Source organism: Epinephelus moara, chromosome 4, assembly GCF_006386435.1.
Source record: "Epinephelus moara isolate mb chromosome 4, YSFRI_EMoa_1.0, whole genome shotgun sequence".
NCBI lineage: Eukaryota > Metazoa > Chordata > Actinopteri > Perciformes > Serranidae > Epinephelus > Epinephelus moara.
Genome location: NC_065509.1, coordinates 7,390,334 through 7,412,265, shown reverse-complemented (window position 1 = coordinate 7,412,265; position 21,932 = coordinate 7,390,334). Strand labels below are relative to the sequence as shown.

Below are 21,932 nucleotides of genomic sequence, written 5' to 3'. Positions count from 1 at the left end.
GGTTCTGTTTTATAAATCTCCAACACTGTGGAGCTGGGCACATGTGCAAGAGGCTCCCACAGTTCGTAAGGAATGGATGTAGAAACACCCTGAAACATCGGTTTTCATATCGATACTTGTGCCCGCTACACCACTTATAAAACCTGTCAATGAGAAATATGGTAAAGACAGTGTAATTAGCCCTTCCTAATTCCCGCCCCTCTTCACTCAGCGCTCAAATAATGGTTGAGCAAGCTTGCAGCATGGCATAGTGGTCAAAAGTGGAATTACAGTGTCTGGGTCTGTCACGATATGCCATAGGGCCGAAAAAAAAATTTGTTCCTGACTTACATTGTGAAAGAGACATCTGTAAATTACTGGATAAATGCTTTTGAGCATCACGACCCCTGCGAAATAACTAATTTCATCTAGCTTTAATATGTTTGGTCTAATGACATTTCCGAAGTCTAGAAGGGCTGCACAATGAAATATTTTCTTTCCCCATATAAGGTAGCAGAGCACTAAACCTTAAGTTAGCCACCCAGCCACACTCGACAATGCTCAGCCGCCGTAAATCTGTAGTGCCTTTGCTCTATGGGCGCCACTGTGCGGAACATCTGGGTAATTTCATTTCACTTTCAATTTTTGGCTTAACACACCACAGAGCAACTTATATTGGAATGAACAGGGGTCACCTCCAACACCGTATCCAGTTCTCCTTATTGATCCAAACGGTGGGACCTCCGTCAACTTTACCCTTTCCTGTTATACTAGCTATGCTATGTGCTACGCTTGTCTGTAAAAAAGAAAAACAAATTTTAAAGATGGTTGAAAGATGTGGCTGGGGGGCTGGAACAACTTTCATGTACACAATACATTGTATATCATCACTTCTCAAGTTAGCTACTGTTAGCAAAATTCTAGGTAACTAAATAGCTAACATTTTACCACACCAAGAGGAGCTAAATGTCAGATCAACAGCATCACCCAGGTTTGCTTCCTCCTTATTTCTGAGGTAACGTTAATGAGATTTGGAAAAGGACATATCCTTCCATCACATACTGCAGTCCTTGCCGTCGACTTTGTGAAGGTATACTGCCTCACTCCCAGAATATATGTATGCTTGTCCGACCTAGCAACAGTAACTAAGGGGGGCAGGCTTTGGATCTGTCAATTTCACAAACTGAATGACATTGGTAAGGTTCTCCAACAGTGCCAAAACAGTTTACATTACAACAGTTTTCATTACGCACGGCTGTGGCTGTTTGTAATGTCCATACCACTAATCACATTTCTGCAAACTATCATCATGGTAAATTCTCACCATTCTCATTAACTTCTCATCAATCACTGTTATTATCAAACGTCAGAAGGATGATCAATGGTCTATTCTTAGAGCTCATGTCAAAACTGACTTTACAATGTGTATTTTTAACCTGTCACTCCAACTTGCCACAGTCCCAACCTGTTTTAAAACCACCGCCATCATTCCCATCCCTAAAACCCAGACAATCTCAAGCCTAAATGATTACTGGCCCATCGCTCTCACCCTGGTGGTCACAAAATGCTTTGAGAGACTGGTGTTGGCACGTATCAAGGCATGCATCCCCCCCACCCATGACCAACACTCCACACAGCACTAACACACCTGGAAAATCCCAATACCTATGTGAGGATGCTTTTCATTGACTTCAGCTCAGCCTTCAATTCCATTAGTCCTTACAAACTGGTCAACAAACTGCAAACACTCGGCATACAACCCTCTCTCTGTCTATGGATCCTGGACTTTTTGACCAACAGGCCCCAGCATGTCAGACTGGGCCATCACATCTCCTCCACTGTCACCCTCAGCACCAGTATCCTCCAGGGCTGTGTTCTCAGTCCAATTCTCTACTCCCTCTTCACTAGTGACTGCACCTCCACCCACAACTCAAACCTAGTGGTCAAGTTTGCAGACGACACGACCATTGTGGGTCTTATTAGCAACAACGAGGCAGCGTACAGGGAGGAAGTCTGGATACTGTCTGCCTGGTGTAAGGAAAATGACCTCAACCTCAATACAAAGAAAACCAAAGAAATAATCATAGATTTCAGGAAAAACAAGAACACACTTCATACTGAGCTGCGCATTGACAGGGAGAAAGTGGACAGAGTCTACAGCTTCAAATTTCTAGGAGTCCACATCTCTGAAGACCTCACATGGAGCCTTAACACCTCACACCTGATCAACTGAGGACGCTGAAGTGCAACAGACTTCCTCAGAAGCTGCTCATCAACTTTTACAGATGCACCATCGAAAGTGTACTAACTTATGGGTGCACAGCCTGGTACTCCAGCTGTACCGCAGCGGAGAGAAAAGACCTTCAGCGGGTGGTTAAAACAGCTCAGTGGATCGTCGGCTCTCCACTCCCGCAGCTGAGCGACATCAACTCAAGCCGCCTCCACAAGCAGGCCACCCTGGACATTCCCTGTTCAGCACTCTCCCATCAGGCAGGCTGAGAACCATCCGAGCCAGAACTAACAGACTAAAAAACAGCTTCTTTCCAAGAGCTGTGGATTCTCTCCTCAAACATAAATACACACTATTCTCATAAAAACACACATACACTTACCTGACGAAAAGTGCAATATCTGTGCATTATTTTATTTTATCTGTGCATTATTTTATCTATGCATTATTTATTTATTTACTACCTTAACTTATGCCCTTTTTATGCTGATTTTTTGGTGCTGCAAATGAAATTTTGTTGTGTTTTTTATATGCAATGACAATAAAAATATCGATCTATCTACATCATTCAAATTAAACAATCATAAACAGGAAGAAGATGGCTTGAATGTAAATAAAAGGTGATATCACTCAATGCATCTCATATGTAATTTAGAATTTAATTATTAATGAATGTAGCATGCAATAAATAAATGAATAACTAAGTAAAGCAATCAGTGAATCTAGCAACCAACCTTGTCACCAGTCTCTCCACTTTTATTTAGTCTCATGATATCACCCACAGCCATTTCAGCTAAAACCTTGTGTACATATATATATGTATGTATGTATATACATATTTTTGCATGTTCAGTGTTTTTACATCTGGCACCTGGAGTTGGGAAGTTGCTAGCCTAGTTGCTAGTTTCAGTATAAAATCTGAAACGTGTGGGAAAACAGCTAGCCTGGCTCTGCGTAGTTAAAAACACACACATACACAAACACCTACCAACAGCTTTAAAGCTCACTGATTAACATTTATCTCTTTTTCTAGTCTATACTCAAACACAGACAGAAAAAAATGTTTTGGAACATTTCATTGACAATCAACAGTTAATCATCTACCCAGCACTTCTGTGCAGTCTCCAGCTACAGTGTGCGTTGCCAGATACAATAGCTGAGCACAGGTTTTGGTCTTTGTACAGGCACGCTGGTACCAAACCTGGCAACCTCACAATGACAACAAGCCTCTGGTAAACTATTGCCACAAAATAGTTCGAGCACATGACTGCCTTTGAAATCACAAATTGGCATTTTTGAATATGATTTTGTGTACAAATTAAATCAACAAGGTAGAAAATGTGTGTGTTTTAAAGGTGTTCTCTATTTGTGTGTATTATTGAACTTGAGACGGAACCAGGCTAGCTGCTTCCCCCTGCGTCCAGCCTTTATGCTAAGATAGGCTAACCATGTCCTGATTCAATCTCTGTACTTACTCCACCCACAACGTGATCGTATATCAATTACTCACCACCTGTTAGCTTAATTTTTTTTTTTTTACATTTTTCTCACATGCCTCCGTGGGGAACAGAGACTACAAAAAAAGGTAAAAATTCTTGATGAATTGATTTGATAACAGCAGCAAAACTACATACAAACATCTGTTTACCAACTCTCACACAACTCGTGCAGTGTGATCCAAGTCCTATTCATTCAGTCGTGTGCTTAGTACTTCCGAAACACATGCATTTTTGCTAAAACATTACAGTATAAATCATCTCAGCATACAGGGGCATTTGGAAGTACTGAACATACGACTGGATAAATGAGATTTAGATTATACTGCATGAGCTGTGCAAGAGTTTGTAAAAGGATGATATAGTTTTGCTTCTGTTAAACGTGGACTATGATTATATCAGTCCAGGCAGGCTGTTGTCATGCACTGTCTGTATGTTTTCCTACAAAATGTAATGCACCAAAATTCGTACATATCACATGTAATGATGACCTAATAATTTGTGCATAACACTGTGTATTTCAGAAGGCTGCAATCAAGTGACCAATGTGCTGATGGGGGTAAAGAAAGAAGCTGTCCCGAGCGGTCTTGTTCTGAGGTAGGTTGAGGTGGAAGATGGGTCACAAAACACAAGACTTACCCACAGGATTTTCCCCAGGAGACCGGAGTTCGGAACTGTGTGAACTTTGAGTCATTTTAAGGTACGTTCTCACTATGTTTCTTTCCCTAAACCTAACCACAGTAACTTTACTTGCCTCAACTCACTTTACATTAAGAATGTAACTTCATTTCTGGGCTGCTAATTTGTAGGATGTCATATGAACTGTTGTGTGTGCTTGTCAGTAGGATATCATAGGAACCACTGTATAAGGATACGTTGATTTATAGAGAATGCTCGCCTGTTTTTGGACTCTCCATTCAATGTGGAGGCATGCAAGAGAAACAAAGTTTTCTTCACAAATTTGAAATCACATGCGGTGAGTAACTGATATATAGAAAGAAGTTGAGTTTTCCTTTAAGACACTCTACCAGATGTTATTCTGAAAATACTGAACCATTCATTTTAGGCACCTTGAAAAGCAAGCTCCTGTATCTCAGCTAATTACTTTTTATCCAACAGAATGAAGATGTGCCAGTCTTGTCCATTATTTCTCACCACACTGGTTGCTTCAGACTAAAAGACATTCTAATCAGATTACTTTGTAGTATCTGTTTGTCTTAAATTAGATTAATCTGCAACATACAAGTTTCACCTCCTCAGGACAGCGTGGCTCCTTTTCATCTGATTTTCACCAGACATTGTAATAACCTCACCATAAAAAAACAACAATAATAAAAATGAGCAGAGGGCCCTTATTGAATCCCCCATCATCCACTCTATGTGAATTAGTGTACACAGGTATCCATCAAGTGCAGCGCACATAGTACAATCCACATGGCATTTTAATTAGATTTTGCCTATAGAGTCTCAGAGAGTCTCCTGAAATACTACCTGGCCCAAGGTCGTGTTGAAATGATTTTGTGGTGATTTGATCAAGTGCAGATTTAGGTGATATTGTGCTACAGTAGCGCATACTCCCAGTTTACAATTAATCAAATTACCACAATCAAACTGACACACTATGAACCAAGGGGATGGTTGCCCCTGGGGATCAGAGAGGTTTTTGTCAAGCTGGTAACCCAGCTTTGACGATAACAGTCTGGCCTGCAATCAGGATTTATTCAGCCTGAGCAAGACAGGTTTCATTTTTCTGCTAGACTTTGAGAGAAAAAAAAATGTATGTAAAGTTTTATGTCAACACATCAACTGCAAATATAACTTATATTGCAAAAAAAAAAAAAATCAATCTCTCTGAAATCTGATTAAAACATCATTACTAAATCACACACTTTGAAGGACCAATATTCAACAAATAAATAAATCACACTCATGAGATCTGTCTTAGTCCAACTCTTGTAAATGATAGTACAGACCAAACATAGTGTATGATAAGACCAGTAAATGAAACATGTGTATAAAGTGTATACTCACGCAGGCAGGTGTTGTGGGTGAACATGCGCTGCAGTCTCAGACAGTCCTGCCACTGGTTGCCACTGCCCTCACAGTTGCACCACAGCGACACATCTGCAGAGCTGTTACTGATGTAGTTTGGGGTCATGATGGTACCTACAGGTCAGAAGGGTCAAAGCACATGTTAGCTTTGGACAATTCAAAGAACCTACGTGCTTCATTTTTATCACAGTAATTCAGAGATGTAAACACAATTGCTAGAAACAAATGAGGCCATGTCCAAAAAACCTGGAAGCTTCTTCTGGCTTCTACACTGTATTTTACTTTGAGCAATTTGGGAGGAAATCAGCTAAATTGCTTTATGGCGGGGCACAGAAAGAGAATATTGTTCTTTTACTTCAAACAAAGCTGAAACGTAGCCTGTAGAAAAACATGATGTCAACTCTGTGACTTTTCCTCAGGGAGCTGAAGGGACATTTTGAAGCCTGGAGTTGGTGTTTTTTCTGCTCAGTGCCATCTTGGCAATTTTTAGAGGCAGAAAGCCCAAATTTTGACAATAGGCTGATGCCTGGATGAAGCTGAGGTAGCAAACACCTTAGCTGAGTGTGACATACACACACTCCCAAACAATTCTACTTTTACACCTTTAAGATACAGTTCAACATTTTGGGAAATACACTGACTGGCTTTCTTTTCAACGGGCAGATGAGAAAATCAACTCCACCCTGTTGTCTGTGCATCAAATTCAGAGCTGGAGCTCAGGGTCAGTTAGCTCAGCTTAGCATAAACACTAAAGCAGGAGGAGACAGTTAGCTTGGCTCTGTCTTAAGTTCAAAAACAGACCTACCAACAACTTTAAAGCTCACTGATTAACACATTGACCCTATTTGTTTAGTTCATACTCAAACAGACATGTTAAAAGGACAATGTGTGGTTTTAGCAGGAGTTGGGTGCATAAAAACGATGTACGTAAAAACCTATATAAGATGCCCATTTTGGGCCCATGCCCACTTAGTAGTACCCAGATAGCCCTAGCATAACCACTTTAGTTAATTCATCCATGTGGGCAGTTGGCATGGGGCCAATATGAAACCTGTGGACAATCCCTTTTAAAGTCCATTTTTCAGCCCATTATTTCCCAATGTGGCATTTGCCAAAGCATACCATGGCTTTTTAGATTGAAGAATGCATTTTTCCTACAGGCCAACCTTGTCTCAATGAACACATATCTATACATACTAATTGGTTTTCCCCATTGTGTTGTATCAGGAAATGTTATTGCTCTTTTTTTTTTCTAGTGTAGAACACCACAGGCTGCGGTTTGCGATGAGCAATTGCTTGTTTAGTCAACAAAAGCACAGGGGACCTATTCTATATTAAACCAAAACCTTAACCAAACTTCTGAATACTTAAACATAACCATAAAGCAGTTACATATTGCTTTATTTGCTATGAACAAATGTGTTTTCAGTGAATATTCTACTAATACTCAAGTAATAACTCATAACCCAGACAGCATTACATTTTCTCAAAATGTTTTTGCTGTTGCAAATTAGATGTATACTTAGACTCAATTTGAGGATACAAGGTTGTTCATGGAACCACTGATGTCTTTTCTACAGCAGTGTGTTGCTGCCATGCCAGAAAAACAGACCAGTATCACATTATAATGTGAAAAGTTTGTTATATTAAAATATTTTTACATTATTATGACACATCTCATCAAGTTATACAAAAAACTTTCCCTGTTGTAACAATATACTATTTGTCCTCTTTAAATGTGAAACTTTTAATGTTAAAACATAATCACTTATTGTTATGACACAAAACTTTTCCCTTCACAACATGATACCTTTTATTCTTAGAACATGAAACGTTTCAAGTTATAATGAGATAAGTTGGTCTTGGGTAGAGGTGGACACCCCGTGAAATGTACTCCGGTGGTATAGTCTGTGTCCATGGAGCCTTCTGTTCCCCTCCAGCTGAGTAATGAGAGATGATGCTACCTCCAGAGGGTCTGACTCATTCTTCCTTCTGTACAGCCCAAGGCATTTCAAAATCCCTCTTAGTTTACCCATACTTATTGCAATATCATTCACTGTGCACAATAACAGCAGAATTTCACCATATCTCAACCCAAGCATGATGTAGAACTAATATAAATGTGTGATAGAGCTATATTCCTACATTTTTCCCTCTCCACCATTGTTTTCTCATTCAAACATAATTTTCACGTATCAACAATATAGGCAAAAATGATCACATTATGGTGTGGAACGTTTCATGTTAAGACAATATAAGTAATCACATTATAACATAAAGGGTTTTGTGTTATAATAATAAGTGATCATAATTTCACATTATAACAAGATAAACAGTATATTGTTATCACAACAAAAGTTTGTGATAAGTTTGCATGTCATAATAACGTGAAAATTAGCGATGCACCGATTGTGAAGTTCCTGGCCGATACCTATACCTATGTTTAAAATAACAATTTGGCAGATACCGATGTTGTTGGGGTTGTTGATTTTTTTGTTGTTGTTTGTTTGTTTTTTCATTTTGTTTATGTTATTTATTCCCCCTTTTGTGCTAGGTAAACAAAGAAATCATAAAAAAATAACTGTTTCAAAGCCATTCTGTCCTTCACTACACTTTCTTTGAGCACAAATTCAATCATTCACATAACAACTTTTACTAAAAATGTCTCTAAAATAAAAAAAAAACATTTTTCTTAAATAACTGCTTCAAAAGTCTTTTTTACTATAAACTATATATATAAACTATATTTTCGTTTACCTTCGCCCAATACTAATTTTTTTTACCAAAGAGAGCTTGAACGTATCATAATGTAACGCAACCTCCATCAGCTGTTAGTTCCGGCCTCCAGCTGCTAACATCTAAAGTTAACTAGCTCTCCTGTTGTTCACAATGTAGCATTATCAGGGAAACAATAGAGTGCGTCCCATGACGTATCAATAATGAGTTTACTGCATCCTTTCTAGGGCTGTAGTCTCCTGGTCGACTGGTCGATTATTTGGTCGATATGCTATCGTCCGACCAAATTGTCATTGGTCGAATAATTGCCGTGTTACTTTCATAAGGAGAAAAGTTCTACATCAATAGCTTTCCAGGATTAATCCATTATTTCCTGCGGCGGGGGGGGACAGGCTAAGTTACCTGTGAAAATGGGGGTGTTTTCAAATCACCTCCTTTGTTTACACAACGTTGAACTCGCCCACCCTCAGGGTCACTTTGACGCAAACCTCCTGTCAGTTTCTATATAGGCTACTGACACCATTTCCCTCAGTGGAAACGAAGCTTGCATTTACTTGTATTTGACAGATAAGAAACAATAAATTGTGAAGACAGTAAAGCCTCCACTAAAATAGCATTTTAAGTCTTATGTGTGATTTATCCTTCAGAGATTTATACTACGAGATTTATCCAGGTTTCATATGAGCAGAGGAAATCTCCGCTCATTGCTAGGCTAATTTATACAATGTATTATGCCATAGGCTTGTGCTAATAATGTTAGCATGTTTGGAAAACGTGTTTAGTGTGACAGTTGTTTTGTCGGTGAACCTTGTGAGCTGCAATGGAGTCAAATTGAGTGCCCTTTCGTTTGTTAAATGTTGCCGTTGTCCCTGGCTTTATATGAGACAAGGGAAAGATCGCTAGCTGCTAGGCTAATTTATACAATGTAAAATGCCATATGCTGGTGCTAATAACGTTAGCATGTTGTATTTGCTTGGAAAATGTGTTTAGTATAAGACAGTTGTTTTGTCTGTGAATCCTGTGAGTTGTAATGGAGCCAAATTATGTGCCGTTACCTTTGTTAAGTGTTGCTGTTGTTCCTGGTTTTATATGAAAAAAGGAAAAGATCGCTAGTTGCTAGGCTAATTTATACAATGTAAAATGCCATAGACTTGTGCTAATAACGTTAGCATGTTGTATTGGTGGGGGAAATGTGTCCAGATAAAGATAAGTGTTTGTCTGTCAGTTCTGCAATTTATAGTGAAGCAAATTTGCATACTTGTGTTTGAAATTGTCTCTATTAAGCCATGTTTAATGTGTGTTTAATGTGTGTTTTGAATCAACTAAACTTTACAGCACTTAACAGTCCTCTACCGCCGACTAGTGTTTTGGAGGTGTAACTGCAGAGTGACACAAACACACCATCGCAGAAGTAAAAATAACGTGCAGATTTTTTTTCCCCACAACTAATCGATTAGTTGAAGATTATGTGCGACTTTCGTCGACCAAGATTTTCTGTGGTTGACTACAGCCCTAATCCTTTCATCTGAATAGTGTCCTGGGGAGGATCTCCATCCCTCCCAAACACATTTTCTATTGTCCCCGGGACAACAAGATGGTGTTAGTCTCGAGCCCTGCTTTTTATTCGGCACAAAATTGATGTGACACAACGGTAAAACATCGGCCACTGCCATCAGTGAATGTCATCTCATTTGTAGATAGGCAAATCACAGTCAACAAGGAGAATACTGGCAGATACCGATAAATCGGTGCATCCCTACTTAAAATATCTTGTTCTTACAATAAACTCAGAGACAACTGGAGCCTGGTTTGGAGTAGGAAACTGTCTTGGAGGACAGAAGCCACGGGCCAGCTCATTATTTAAGATACAATATATTTTTCAAGCATATACAGTATGTTTTACACGATTAATCAGCATTCACATAATAATTAGTGATAGACGTGGGTCGCTGTCTATGCCTTCTGTGGTCAAATGTTAAATGTAAATGTTAACTCCAGTAGAGGGCCAAATGAAACAAAATACAACTAATATGTTTTTTTTTTATCTTCAGGAAAACAATGCACGGCACTCACGTTTGATTATCTCTGGCAGCTGCCCTTTTGTAAATATGTGGATTATGCAAGTTGTGCCTTTAAGAAAGCTATGAGGCTCATAGAAAAGTCATCCATCATTGTCAGAGTGAGCAGAAAGCCACTCAATGCCTCTCTATCCACATTTCTTGTCAGCTGTCATGCCTCCTCACTTTCTATCTTGCCGCTTCTGCTCCTCCACTTCTGCTCTGTCTGATCACCTCGCTCACACACTTTCTGCCTCCCCCCATTACTCTCCTGTTCCACTTCTCCTGTATCCTTCTACCCATCCACTCCACTTCAGTCTGTACAGCCACTTTTATTTGGAGATTTGCACATTATTAGCTCTGTTTAAGAGAGTCTTAGGACAATATTATAGATATATAAATTCCCCCATAATCATATAGGCTGGACAAGCTGCCAGGCTTAAGGGAACCCCCAACAATGCCAAAAATAACACCAAATATCCATTCCATCGTTTGCCCTGTATTCATTCTGCAGCAGAGCACCACTGTGGGTGCATGTTAGTACATGTGAGTCCCTGTGTGTGTGTATCTGAAAGACTAGCACATCGCCTCTGCGTTACACTCATATGGCGGTTTACGCTGATAAAGCTGCACTCACCCAAAACTTCCTCTCCTGGAAGTTATGTTCTGGTGGAGGTGAAATGCAGCCTTTTATTTCATGTAATTCTCATCATACCTCTTTTCCCAACTCCTCCCTCCTCTCCCCCCTTTTCCCCCTCCCTCCCCCTGCATCCCGTACCGATGAGTCCAGCGTAGGCTCGGAGGCACAGGCCTGCTGAGTCTTTCAGACAGCCGCTGGCCGTCAGAGGAGATGGCTGGCAGTTATTAAGGAAATCAGCCAGTCTGGACCTGGCAACAACACAGACAACAACTCAACATCAAACACAAGAAGTGGGCAGGAAATCTGGATGTGTAGGTTGGGGTGTGTTTGCATGCATGTAAATTTGGGTTCAGCAGATTTCAGTGCTTTCAGTCCTACTTGTACATTTAGCCTTTTCTCTGTCTTTTCATTTTTACAATCTTCATGATACTTTTACTTTGGTCCCACTTTTTATCATTTACATAGGACTGTTGGATTTCTATGCATTTTTTTGGAATACCAGTTTGCTATTTATGTCATATCCTCAGTATCACTGTTTTTTTCCCCACACATTACACTTTGAAGAAGATGGACAGCAATTAAACCATTATGGCACAATAAAATTAATCAGCAATCATCATCTTCATCATCATAAGATCCGGTCACACCATCATTGAATATAGTGACATTTAGGTGAGATTCATTCATTGCAATGCAACCTAAATTAAATAATAATATATACAGGGGAAAAAAATGGTTTAACTTGGATGAACTTTGACTCATGAATTAGCATCGTGAACCAACAGCAAACCATCTTCACAGTGCTGAGCTCTAAAGGACCAGACACACCAAGCCAACATCGAAAAACTAGTGGCGACAAAGGCCGACTGTTGCATTGCCTCATGTGGCCTGTGTCTCAACCAAAAAGTTGCACTTCAACACACCGTAAAGACTACAGCCAACAGCCAACTAGCACGTATGTTCTGCACCTGTGAGAGAGGAAACTAATCAGGGGGATCCCTCTTATTGGCTCCGCCGCTGATTCCATGTGCTGAATCAGCCAAAAAACTACAAACAAGGGAAGAAACACACCGCAGGGGCAACTGGGGCAACTGGGGCAACCGACGCTCACCAACAGCCCGACATTGAGGTACAGACCATCCTCGGCTTGGTGTGTCAGAGGGCCCTAAGGGAATGGGGAGCTGGAGAATCCTAAACAGAGTACGCTATCATATTAGCTGTCTTGCACTGTCCGATTTGATATAACCCTACTCTGTCAATGAATAAACTTCTCCACAAATAACGATAGAAAATTAACATAGTGATTTATTTATTTAATTACAATTTTGATTGCTAGGTAGCAGTGTTGGGCAGTAGACTCACTACACTTAGTGATGTTACGAATTTAACAGCATTTCTCAGTAGCATGGTGGTAACGCCACTACTTTCTGAGTCAAATAGCTTTTCAGTCGCAAAGTTAATTAATTGACTGAGTAGTGTGGTAGTGTCCACAAAAGTTACAAGCTCTTTTTCCCAGGAAAAGCTCTGAAGTGCAGCAGAATTTTTTCTGGGGATGTCTGGATGAAGTAAGGATATTAGAAGTACCGGTTAAGTAATGTGACTGACGACAGCGTCAGATCGAGGCATGTAGACGAGGGAAACACTTCCACATGACATCACATACTAATCCTTCAGATTATTCTGCTTGTTGCCTCCCTATTGGCTTTTCTTGGCAAAACCCGCCCTACTCTGCCTCTGATTGGCTACACTGCACTTCTTGACGTGTCTCTCTCATGTCTTCCCCATAGACTGTGTATATTTAGTAGATTTGCAGTGGACACTTGAGAAATAGACACAACAAGGGCCAAGGAAAGAGCTGAGAGACAGAGAGCAGTATTAAGAAGGAGGAGAGGAGACAGAGAGTGACATGCTGATGTCACATGTTGTTTGCAGGACATGTTCATAATGTCCCTAAAAAGAAAAAAAAAGTTTTAATTAAGGTCTGTTATTTTTATTGTTTATATTACTGTCTGTTTTCTTCTAGTAAAAAATAGATTTTAGAATTCTGACTTTGAAGTAGTGACAGAGCCGGATAGCCTACTGAAAGAGGCCAAAACAGAGAAATGCATTAAGTAGTAAAAGGAGAGAGAAGGAGAAAGGGCAATAGGCCGACTGATGATGACATGGTATTGGAGGACATGTTCAAATGTCACAAAGTCCTCAATAAAAAGAAGAACGTTTTAATTTAAGTCTGTAATTTTATAAAAATTGTTTGGCTGACAGTTTTTATTATCACTGAGATAATGCTGGTTTGACATAAAGTAAAAAAAATAAATAAAAGCAGCTACGCAAGTAGCAAGCTACTTCTGCCATTTTCTCGTAGTTTAGCTTACTAACATTTATCTATGTATATAGCTTAAATGTAGTGAAACTTCATTTTGATGTAGAGTAACTGGTAGCGTGGCTCACTACATTTCCAAGTAGCTTTCCCAAAACTGCTAGTTAGCTGCTTTGTAGGATTAGCTGCTGCTATTCAGAACTATTTGCTCTTGTGCATTTGGTCTAAAGGTTAACTTGCAAAAAGCCACTATGTCAGCAAGTTTCCAGTACCACCTTTTCCCAGACACACAGATATATTTTGCTGTGCTACTTGCTGGTTTGACCAGGGACACGTCTGTGCTGACTCTGATCTAAAGCTGAATTTACATGCAGCTGTAGTTATAGACATTCAGATATTAACAATCTGGATGATATTAACAAGATCAAATATCTTAATACGTCTGACTCTGACCCAATAACAGGATATCATCAATGTGATCTTATTTTGCTGCCAAGTGTTAATTACAAAAAGGCAGCACCTTGGGTGATCAATTAGCCACTGACACCATCAGTAAGAGACAATAGCCCACATTCCCTGATTACATAGCAACCAGTAGCACCCAGATACTCCAGATGTGTGTTTTTAACCTCAATACATTATACAGTTCATCAATGGGAAGTTGCAAGGAAGCACATCGGTTTTGTGACACAACTATCATTACAAAAAAGATATTCACACACATAAACATAGACTATCAACTTCACAATTAACGTGTAATCAAACTGCCCCATATAACGCCATTTTACAGCCTTCTTACATTTACAAACAGCATCAGCTCCACACATCTGTTTAGGCTTTGTGTCTAACCTGCAGAGGTCATCTCGGCGACAGAAGCTCTGCTGGTGGAGGCAGTTGGGTTGCAGACCCTCCATCTCTTGGTAGGAGCAGGAGGGCACAATAGTTTTCCTCCTCCTTTCACCACACAGGGTGTTAGTGCAGGGGCAGAACAGGACGCCCAGGCTGTATTCCTCAGGCACCCGCTCCAGGAAGCGCCGCAGGGCCCGGTGACATTTGTGCTGGTTGCACCGGGTGGTCCCAGGCACCCGTTTGGTACAGGCCAGGACATACTCTGATCGCAGAGAGCCACACTTCTCATACAGGCCGCAGTCCTGCGCTGCCTTCAGGCACTGGTTCTCACCATCCAATTGCATGAAAGATGAGGCTGATGGGGTGAGGAGAAGTTAAATTAGCCAAACACAAAACACCTGGGTGTGCAGAAAGTTGTAAAGAGGGAAATGGAAGTGTCAAGCCTTATATAATAATTGTTAAAAAAGTATCTTGTAGCTATTCAATCTGTGACTTGCAACAAAAGTAGAGGACTTCATACTTTATGTCATGTGTATGCAGTGTTTAAGGAAGAGCAACTGCAAAAGGAGACAGTGGTATGGGTAATCAACCATCAGTTTCAGTAGGAGAGCTATCAAGTCGGACAATGGACTCCCACAGCAGTTAAGGTCCAGAGTTTAAAAAGTATAATTCCTATTGATTAGATTTTTACATTCTGATAATATGGAGGCCAGTGGAAACATTGTGATGTGGCGTTTTTGTGCTAAGAATGACAATAATGGGACTGAGAGTTGTTTCAACTTTGTTTTTCTGAAATACTATAGCCTCCTACTTCATTGAGGATCATCATCCTTCCTCTGTAGAGTTCCTATTCATTTCACTGAACCCAAAGTGATTAAAGGTAATTAACTTACAAACGTAAACAGTAAACTTAAGTAACCCAAACAAAAAAATAAAGAAGAATAAACTAAATAATAGTATTAAAACAGCATAATTTGGTGTTTTAATAGAGCTAAATTCATTGGGTTACAGTAAGTATCCCAGAAGAATAGTCTCTTAAGTAAACTAAGTAAAAGTAGTAATTGAGGTAAATTAAATAAGTCCTAATTCCAGTCCCAGGGGCTTGGCAGAGGTCTCAAGAGGCCTGCTATTTTGGGAACCTCACCAGTAATGAGGCAAGAATGTAGAGCTTACTTTTTCCTGACGGTGGTGAAGGAAAGCTCATGTAGTTTCAGTGGAAATGGGTTTATCCTCTGGGATGCATATGCCTATGCATATGCCCAGTAAACTGTGTGGCTCCCCAAAGAAAGAAAGGTCACCAAATGACCAAATGATCACCATATGGTCAAAGAAACATTGGTTTACAGTGGAGGAGATTGTCAGCTATGAATATCCACAGCAAAATTTGAACAGTCAATCTATGAAGCACTTGTCATAGGGAACTTTGGGAGTGATAGTTGAGTAAATACCGGGTAGTCATAAAATCAATAGGAATGATCCTCTGGACTCTGTCAGTGTCAGTGGTGATCTGTCCTACAGTAGTTTATATTTGCTCTGAACCCAAGTGTTGGGTTTGAATGTCATAACTGACAGCAACCTTGTAGTCAAGTGGTCTACAGTGTTCAAATCCAGCCCAGGGCGTATACTATATTACTGTCCTTAAGAACCTTACAAGTAATCTAATGTTCTCTGGCCCCAAAACTCAAAAACAAGCCAACTAACAACAGCTAATCCACAATTTCCTGAGAAAATGAAATCTTGAAAAGTCCGTCTAGCCTTGCTTATCCAACCCCTGCTACCCAGCACCAACAATATGTACAAGGACAAAGTCTGAGGGTGTAAATGGTGGACCTGCCCATTGAAAGTCAGAGATTCAAATCATCAGTCAAAGACCCCTCATTTGACTGAGATTGCTTCAAGTTGAGCAGGTTTTTTTGTTTGTTTTGCTTCTAGGGATATTTTGGGCAGACGGCTGCAGACAGGATACAGTGGCACAGAGGAGGAGAGACTTTGCACCATAAGGCTCTGACATAACATCATCTTCTCTCTTCTGAGAAGTGGTGAATTTAGAGCTCACAGGAACATCATACGACACAGTCTCTGGCTTTTGTGTGATATTTAGTGTTAGCAAAAAATGTTGTTGCACACTTCTGTGTGTTGTTAACCCAGTTAGGTTGTTTAGCATACTAACACCCCTGTTCAAACTTTAAAACTTTATAAGGAAAAACACAAATCATGAAATATTCGTATTGAATAGCCAAAACTGATTCGACTGACATAATCTAAGTCAGGTACAGCCCTAGTAAATGGATGCTGAGACAGAAATGTTTCAAAAAGAGCAGAGTGTCCTCGGCTTCACTGGCGCACTGGTATGACTCCATGTGTGACAGTGATGGACACTGACTATAACTACCTAATCATAACAAAGACTGCATGAGTGGCTGTGTGTGTGTGTGTGTGTGTGTGTGTGTGTGTGTGTGTGTGTGTGTGTGTGTGTGTGTGTGTGTGTAGGTGTGTGTGTGTGTGTAGGTGTGTGTTTGAGTTAGNTGTGTGTGTGGTGTGTGTGTGTGTGTGTGTGTGTGTGTGTGTGTAGGTGTGTGTGTGTGTGTAGGTGTGTGTTTGAGTTAGAGGAGTCAGAGTGTGTTTTACCTGCCACTAAGGAAGCCATGCGAGTATCCATTAGTGTGTCATCATAGGGAGATATTTCTAGTTCATCCTCCCCTGGAAAAAAGGAACACATCAGCATTTGGCAAACAGTTGAGTGATCCCTTACAATGTGACCCACAGTGGCTTGGAAGGAACAAATGTAAGATTAACACTGTGGTAAAGAGAGCAAACGCTAAGTGAGAAACACAAATGAAACTCAATGTAACCTCCCTCAAATGCACTGGAAGGAGGTCATCACTGTAATCTGGAATGAGGCTATGAAATGAATTGAAAAGATGAATTAAACAAAAGCATATTTTTCACAGTTGTCCCATTAAAGAAATTGTTTTATTTTGATTATGTTTATTAAGGTCATGTCCACTATGAGGCTTGTAAATTTAAATATATAGCCAACAATGTGGAAAAAAAAGTCCAAACTGCCATCTACAGGTCATTTTTGAAAAGTTGTTCAGCCAAAATAATTGGAAAACAGCTAAATCTCTGGGGCCTAGGACTGAACCTTGGGGCACACCACAAGAACATTTTTTCTCATTGAACAGAACCTCCAAATGGTAAAAAAGGTAGCTGGTTGAAAATCTAAACTAGTCTAAAACTGTGCCAGAGAACCAGAGCCCCTATTAAAACCCTATAACAAATAAAGGCACTGACTGTATTGAAAAAAGCAATGGTCTAGAAAAACAAGAACAGATATTTTTCTACCACACAACGCCTCATGATATGATTCACAACTTAGAGCAAGGCTGTTTCTTTGCTTTTTCCAGCACAGAGACCAGTGTTGGGTAAGGGTTACTTTAAAAGTAATCAAAGTACGCTACTGTGTTACTTTTTAAAAAAGTAACCAGTTACTTTACTGTGTTACTCCCTGAGTAAAGTAACTCAATTACTTTAAAAGTACTTCCAACGTTACTCCCTGAGAAAAGTAACTCAAGCACTTTTAAAGTACTTTTGAGTATTCTACATTTCCTATTGGGCAATGGACCACAGGGCGCTAAGCCTACATTTTTTTGTCTCCAAAATTCAAGTTATGGACCACTTGCCCTTCACTGAGATCCAATTCTCCCATCACAGCCGTCACTTTGACCAGTAGAAACACAGAACCATCTGTTGCCGGAGACAACTGTATGACAACACCCCAGCGTTTTTAATATTTCCTCTAGGGATGTACTCCACCTATTTAGACTCCACCGTAGACAACGGCAGCATATCTCCGACCACGTAGTGAGCCACAAGCTCCGTGGCTTCTTTCAGACTGATAGGTTTAACGTTATCTCCGTTATTAGAATCAAACGACGTTGCTGTTTCAGAGCTGAAGGACCAGCGTTCTAAAAGTAACGGAAGTAACTGATGTCTTGTTTGAAAATGTACTTAAGTATTTGATTACTCAAACAGCAAACTAATGCTTTAGGTTACTCGTTACTGCAAAACTAATCAAAGTACTCTAATTTGTTACTTTGTAACGCGTTATACCCAACTCTGACAGAGACTAGAAAAGAGAGAGAAATAATAAAGATTATTTTGGGATTTAGAATTAGTGCCAATAAATATTAAAGGCAAAGCTAAATCAGGCCCTTAAATATTTTGCTCAAAAACATTAAGGACCTGCACCAAGAAAAAACTTTTCTGTTTTATAAATCAGCATCAGCCTCATTAAAACAGGAACGACTACTGGCTGTTTTGGCAGTATTTCTGATCTAATGTACTGTAAGTTGTCTTGTCTCTGATAAAATAAATATCCATACGCAGGCAAGTATTTAGCAAGCATTTAACTGGTAAAAAGTAAAAGTTTAATGTTTTCTCTTTGAGACTGGAAAGCTTACTCCCATTTTTTTAATTGCACTGTTTTCCTATAAGATAACAGTGATTCTGGTTGGTTATGTCGTCACACAAAGAGCCAAGATAACACTTTATAGGGATATGAGTAAGCAATGACATATAAAAGAGTAAATAAGATTGCCGTGGACAGAAATACAGGAAAGGGATATGACGGTGGTGAAAAATCTTTCAATGATTAGAGGATCATGGGAGTAAACATGAGTCCTGTACAGTATGTTTAAATTACCCACAATTATAATGCAGTCATATATGATTGTTAACAGGTGAAACCCAGTAAAACTGGCCCCACCATCATGATGCTCTGTGTCAGTGATTCAGTGATGTATTCTGTTTTATCTCTAAATTAAGTTGTCAGGGTATTTTCTGAGAGTTGACTGCACTGAATTGACATTACTTTATAAAAGCTAATTAGAAGAACAAAGGCCTCTCCTTGCATCCCCTGCAGTGCAGAGGGGTCTCTGAAGTAAAAGCATCCCTTTACACATTCAGACATGTTAGCTTCCTTGCCTGCCTCTGTGAGTCTCCCTTCTTTCTTTGACAAAATATTCTACTATCTATGTAGAATCCTCGATACCCACTGTACAGTTTGGAGTTATAGTTCAGTTCTGGTAGACGTCAACATATTTCACTGCTGGTGAAGCTGGATAAAAAGTCAAGGTCTCAACATAGTGATTCATCCTGTGGGGAACAACTGCACACAATAATAGCACCAAATTGAATAGCAATCCATCCAATATTTGTTGAGATGAAGAGTGAGGGGGTCAGCAAATACATTTGGATTTATCCTCTGGAGACCATGAATGTCTGGACCACAGCCATCACTAATGTACCTAAAAACAGCCCAGCTGGCTCAGACTATCCTGACTGGACTGAGCGCTGACACTGATTGGTCGATATCACCATCATTTCAAAGACAGAGCTGTGTAAGTTTGGGTAAAATGAAGCAAAAATATGAAAAGTATTGCCCAGAGCTGATGTAGATAATTAGACCTTGTTGTGTCCAGCCAGTATTCTGCATGTCAAGTCTAGCAGCTCTGAGATCAGTCACCCTGCAATGCTTCACATCTGATGAGAGCCACTCTAGTTGTTCAGGTACGCTATGTAATTAATCTTGGATAACATTTCATGCTCATTATATAAATGGAATTTTAGACATAGTGGACAGCTTTTTCTTAGCACAGTGCTGTGTTTTTGCTGTTAAGTCTGTTTGCTAAGTCAGTGTGGGAGGTAATTATTTAAACACTGCCCAGTGTTAATGTAAAGATCTATAATCACTGCAGTGCAGGGTAAGAAGGGGCCCTGGATTTTGCACTACACAAGTGACAAAGGCTGTCATCCTTCAGTTTGTTTCTCATTAAAAAAAAGTAGTTATACATTTTGGGTAAAACACTTACTCCCTTTTTTTCCAAAGATCAATATCAATCTTAAGTCTCTGTTAAGTATGGAGCTGAAGTCAGGACAAGGTTTGCCTAGCTTAGCATAAACACTGGAAAGGATAGGAAACAGCAACCATGTCTCTTTTCAAAGTTTGAAAATAAAACTACCAACACCTCTAAAGCTTACTGATAAACATGTTACATCTCATTTGTTTGATTAAAACTGTACATGGATAAAATAAGCGAATAGAGCCATGGGAGCCATTGGTTTGTTGACTACCATTCTGAAGCTTTGAGTTTGGCCACAAATGTATAAAGAGAATTGGATACTATTTTCAAAATATTACCAGACCAAATAGATCAGTGAAACTAATCTTTTTGCAGGGGTTCTGAGGCTCAAGAAAATACATCCTCTGATTTACAAATGTCTCTTTTGCCATGTAAGTCTAAGGAAAGAAGGCTTTTTGGGCCACATGGCACCACGTGACGAATGTAATTCCTTTATGTGGCCACCACAAAAACTGGCTTAAAATTGCTCTTCCTGGGGGCCTGGTTTTAGCATTTTGGCCTTCGCCTTCTTGTTTTTTTGGAGCCAGAAGTGACCATATTTGGGCAAGAGGGTTGAGCTGTATAGGAATGAGGGGTGGATCTGACTAAGAATACAAGGACACCCCTGTGATAGCGACCTGTCAATCACAAGGTAGCCATGCCCTATGGCATAGCCTGCTTCATAATTTTACTCTAAATGGGACCATAATGTACAAAATGAACATTCTGCTGTCTTAAAGAAGAATTGAAACTAGCAATCATGATCATGAACTCATTAGGAAAATGTTAATTGAGCTAATAAATGAAGTGAGAGTTGGACCATTTTCTCTTTGGAATTCTTTTTGTGTGACCCCTGCTAGCCACTGGAAACAATGCAGGTTTAAGGCACTGGTTTCATTCTCAGACACAGAGATAAGGCCTTAATTAAAACAGACAGACACGAACAAAAATACAGAGTTGTAAATGCAATTTATTTTTCTAGAGGGAGTTACATGAAGGAACTATTTTTGCAGAGCGCAGCTAATAACCCCCCAGGCTTCAGCTCTACTTAAAACACATATGTAAGCGTGTTATCAATCTTCTCATCTCTTTTTCCATTCTCCACTTTCAATATAATTTTTGTTTATCTTAATACAGAGGGCTTCATGCACCACAACATCAAAAAAACAACCTGTGTCACTCAAACTACAGTCCTTTTGTCATTTAAAACTCATCAACGTGGCCAAAATGAGGATACGGAGAGGAAGATAGGTGGGCAAGCCCAAAGTCACCATGTGATCATGTTATTGAAGACAGCTTTTGTCCAGTGGTGAAACCCATTAGCAGAGCCTTGATTGACTAGTGGACGTTTGTTGCTGCAAATTATTTGAACACACTCAAAAGTTCAAACTCAATCAAGAATGTAATGGCATGTAAAGTGTTTATGTATGTAAATCCTATTCTGGGCTATATATTTATGGTAATGACACGCTAGAGCAGCCTAGCAGCGTTAGGAACTGAAGAGTGTGTAATTACACTAATGCTCCGCTGACTAATAGGCCACAGGGGAGGAGGAGTCCACTGGCTAGTGTTAGCTCACTTACTGATGCACACATCACACCAGCACTCTGGATATGCTTCTCTCACTGTGTGTGTGTGTGTGTGTGTGTGTGTGTGTGTGTGTGTGTGTGTGT

The 21,932-nt window shown here is 39.8% G+C and overlaps 2 protein-coding genes across 3 annotated transcripts in view; one reads left to right on the top strand and one right to left on the bottom strand.

Annotated features, from left to right (window-relative positions):
• The window catches only part of spdl1 (spindle apparatus coiled-coil protein 1), a 581,008-nt gene that overhangs the window by 506,887 nt on the left and 52,189 nt on the right, over nt 1–21,932 (top strand). The window lies entirely within an intron of this gene.
• gfra3 (GDNF family receptor alpha 3) overlaps nt 1–21,932 on the bottom strand; it is a 102,111-nt gene that overhangs the window by 33,084 nt on the left and 47,095 nt on the right. For both annotated transcript variants that reach the window (XR_007569830.1, XM_050042991.1), the window contains exons 3-6: nt 16,985–17,056; nt 14,357–14,711; nt 11,329–11,438; nt 5,737–5,871 (exon numbers count right to left, since the gene is read on the bottom strand). Coding sequence is in view for 1 of the 2 variants with exons in the window: in XM_050042991.1 (XP_049898948.1) it covers nt 5,737–5,871; nt 11,329–11,438; nt 14,357–14,711; nt 16,985–17,056 (672 nt within the window). In the remaining variant the exon portion in view is untranslated. The remainder of the gene's footprint in view (nt 1–5,736; nt 5,872–11,328; nt 11,439–14,356; nt 14,712–16,984; nt 17,057–21,932) is intronic.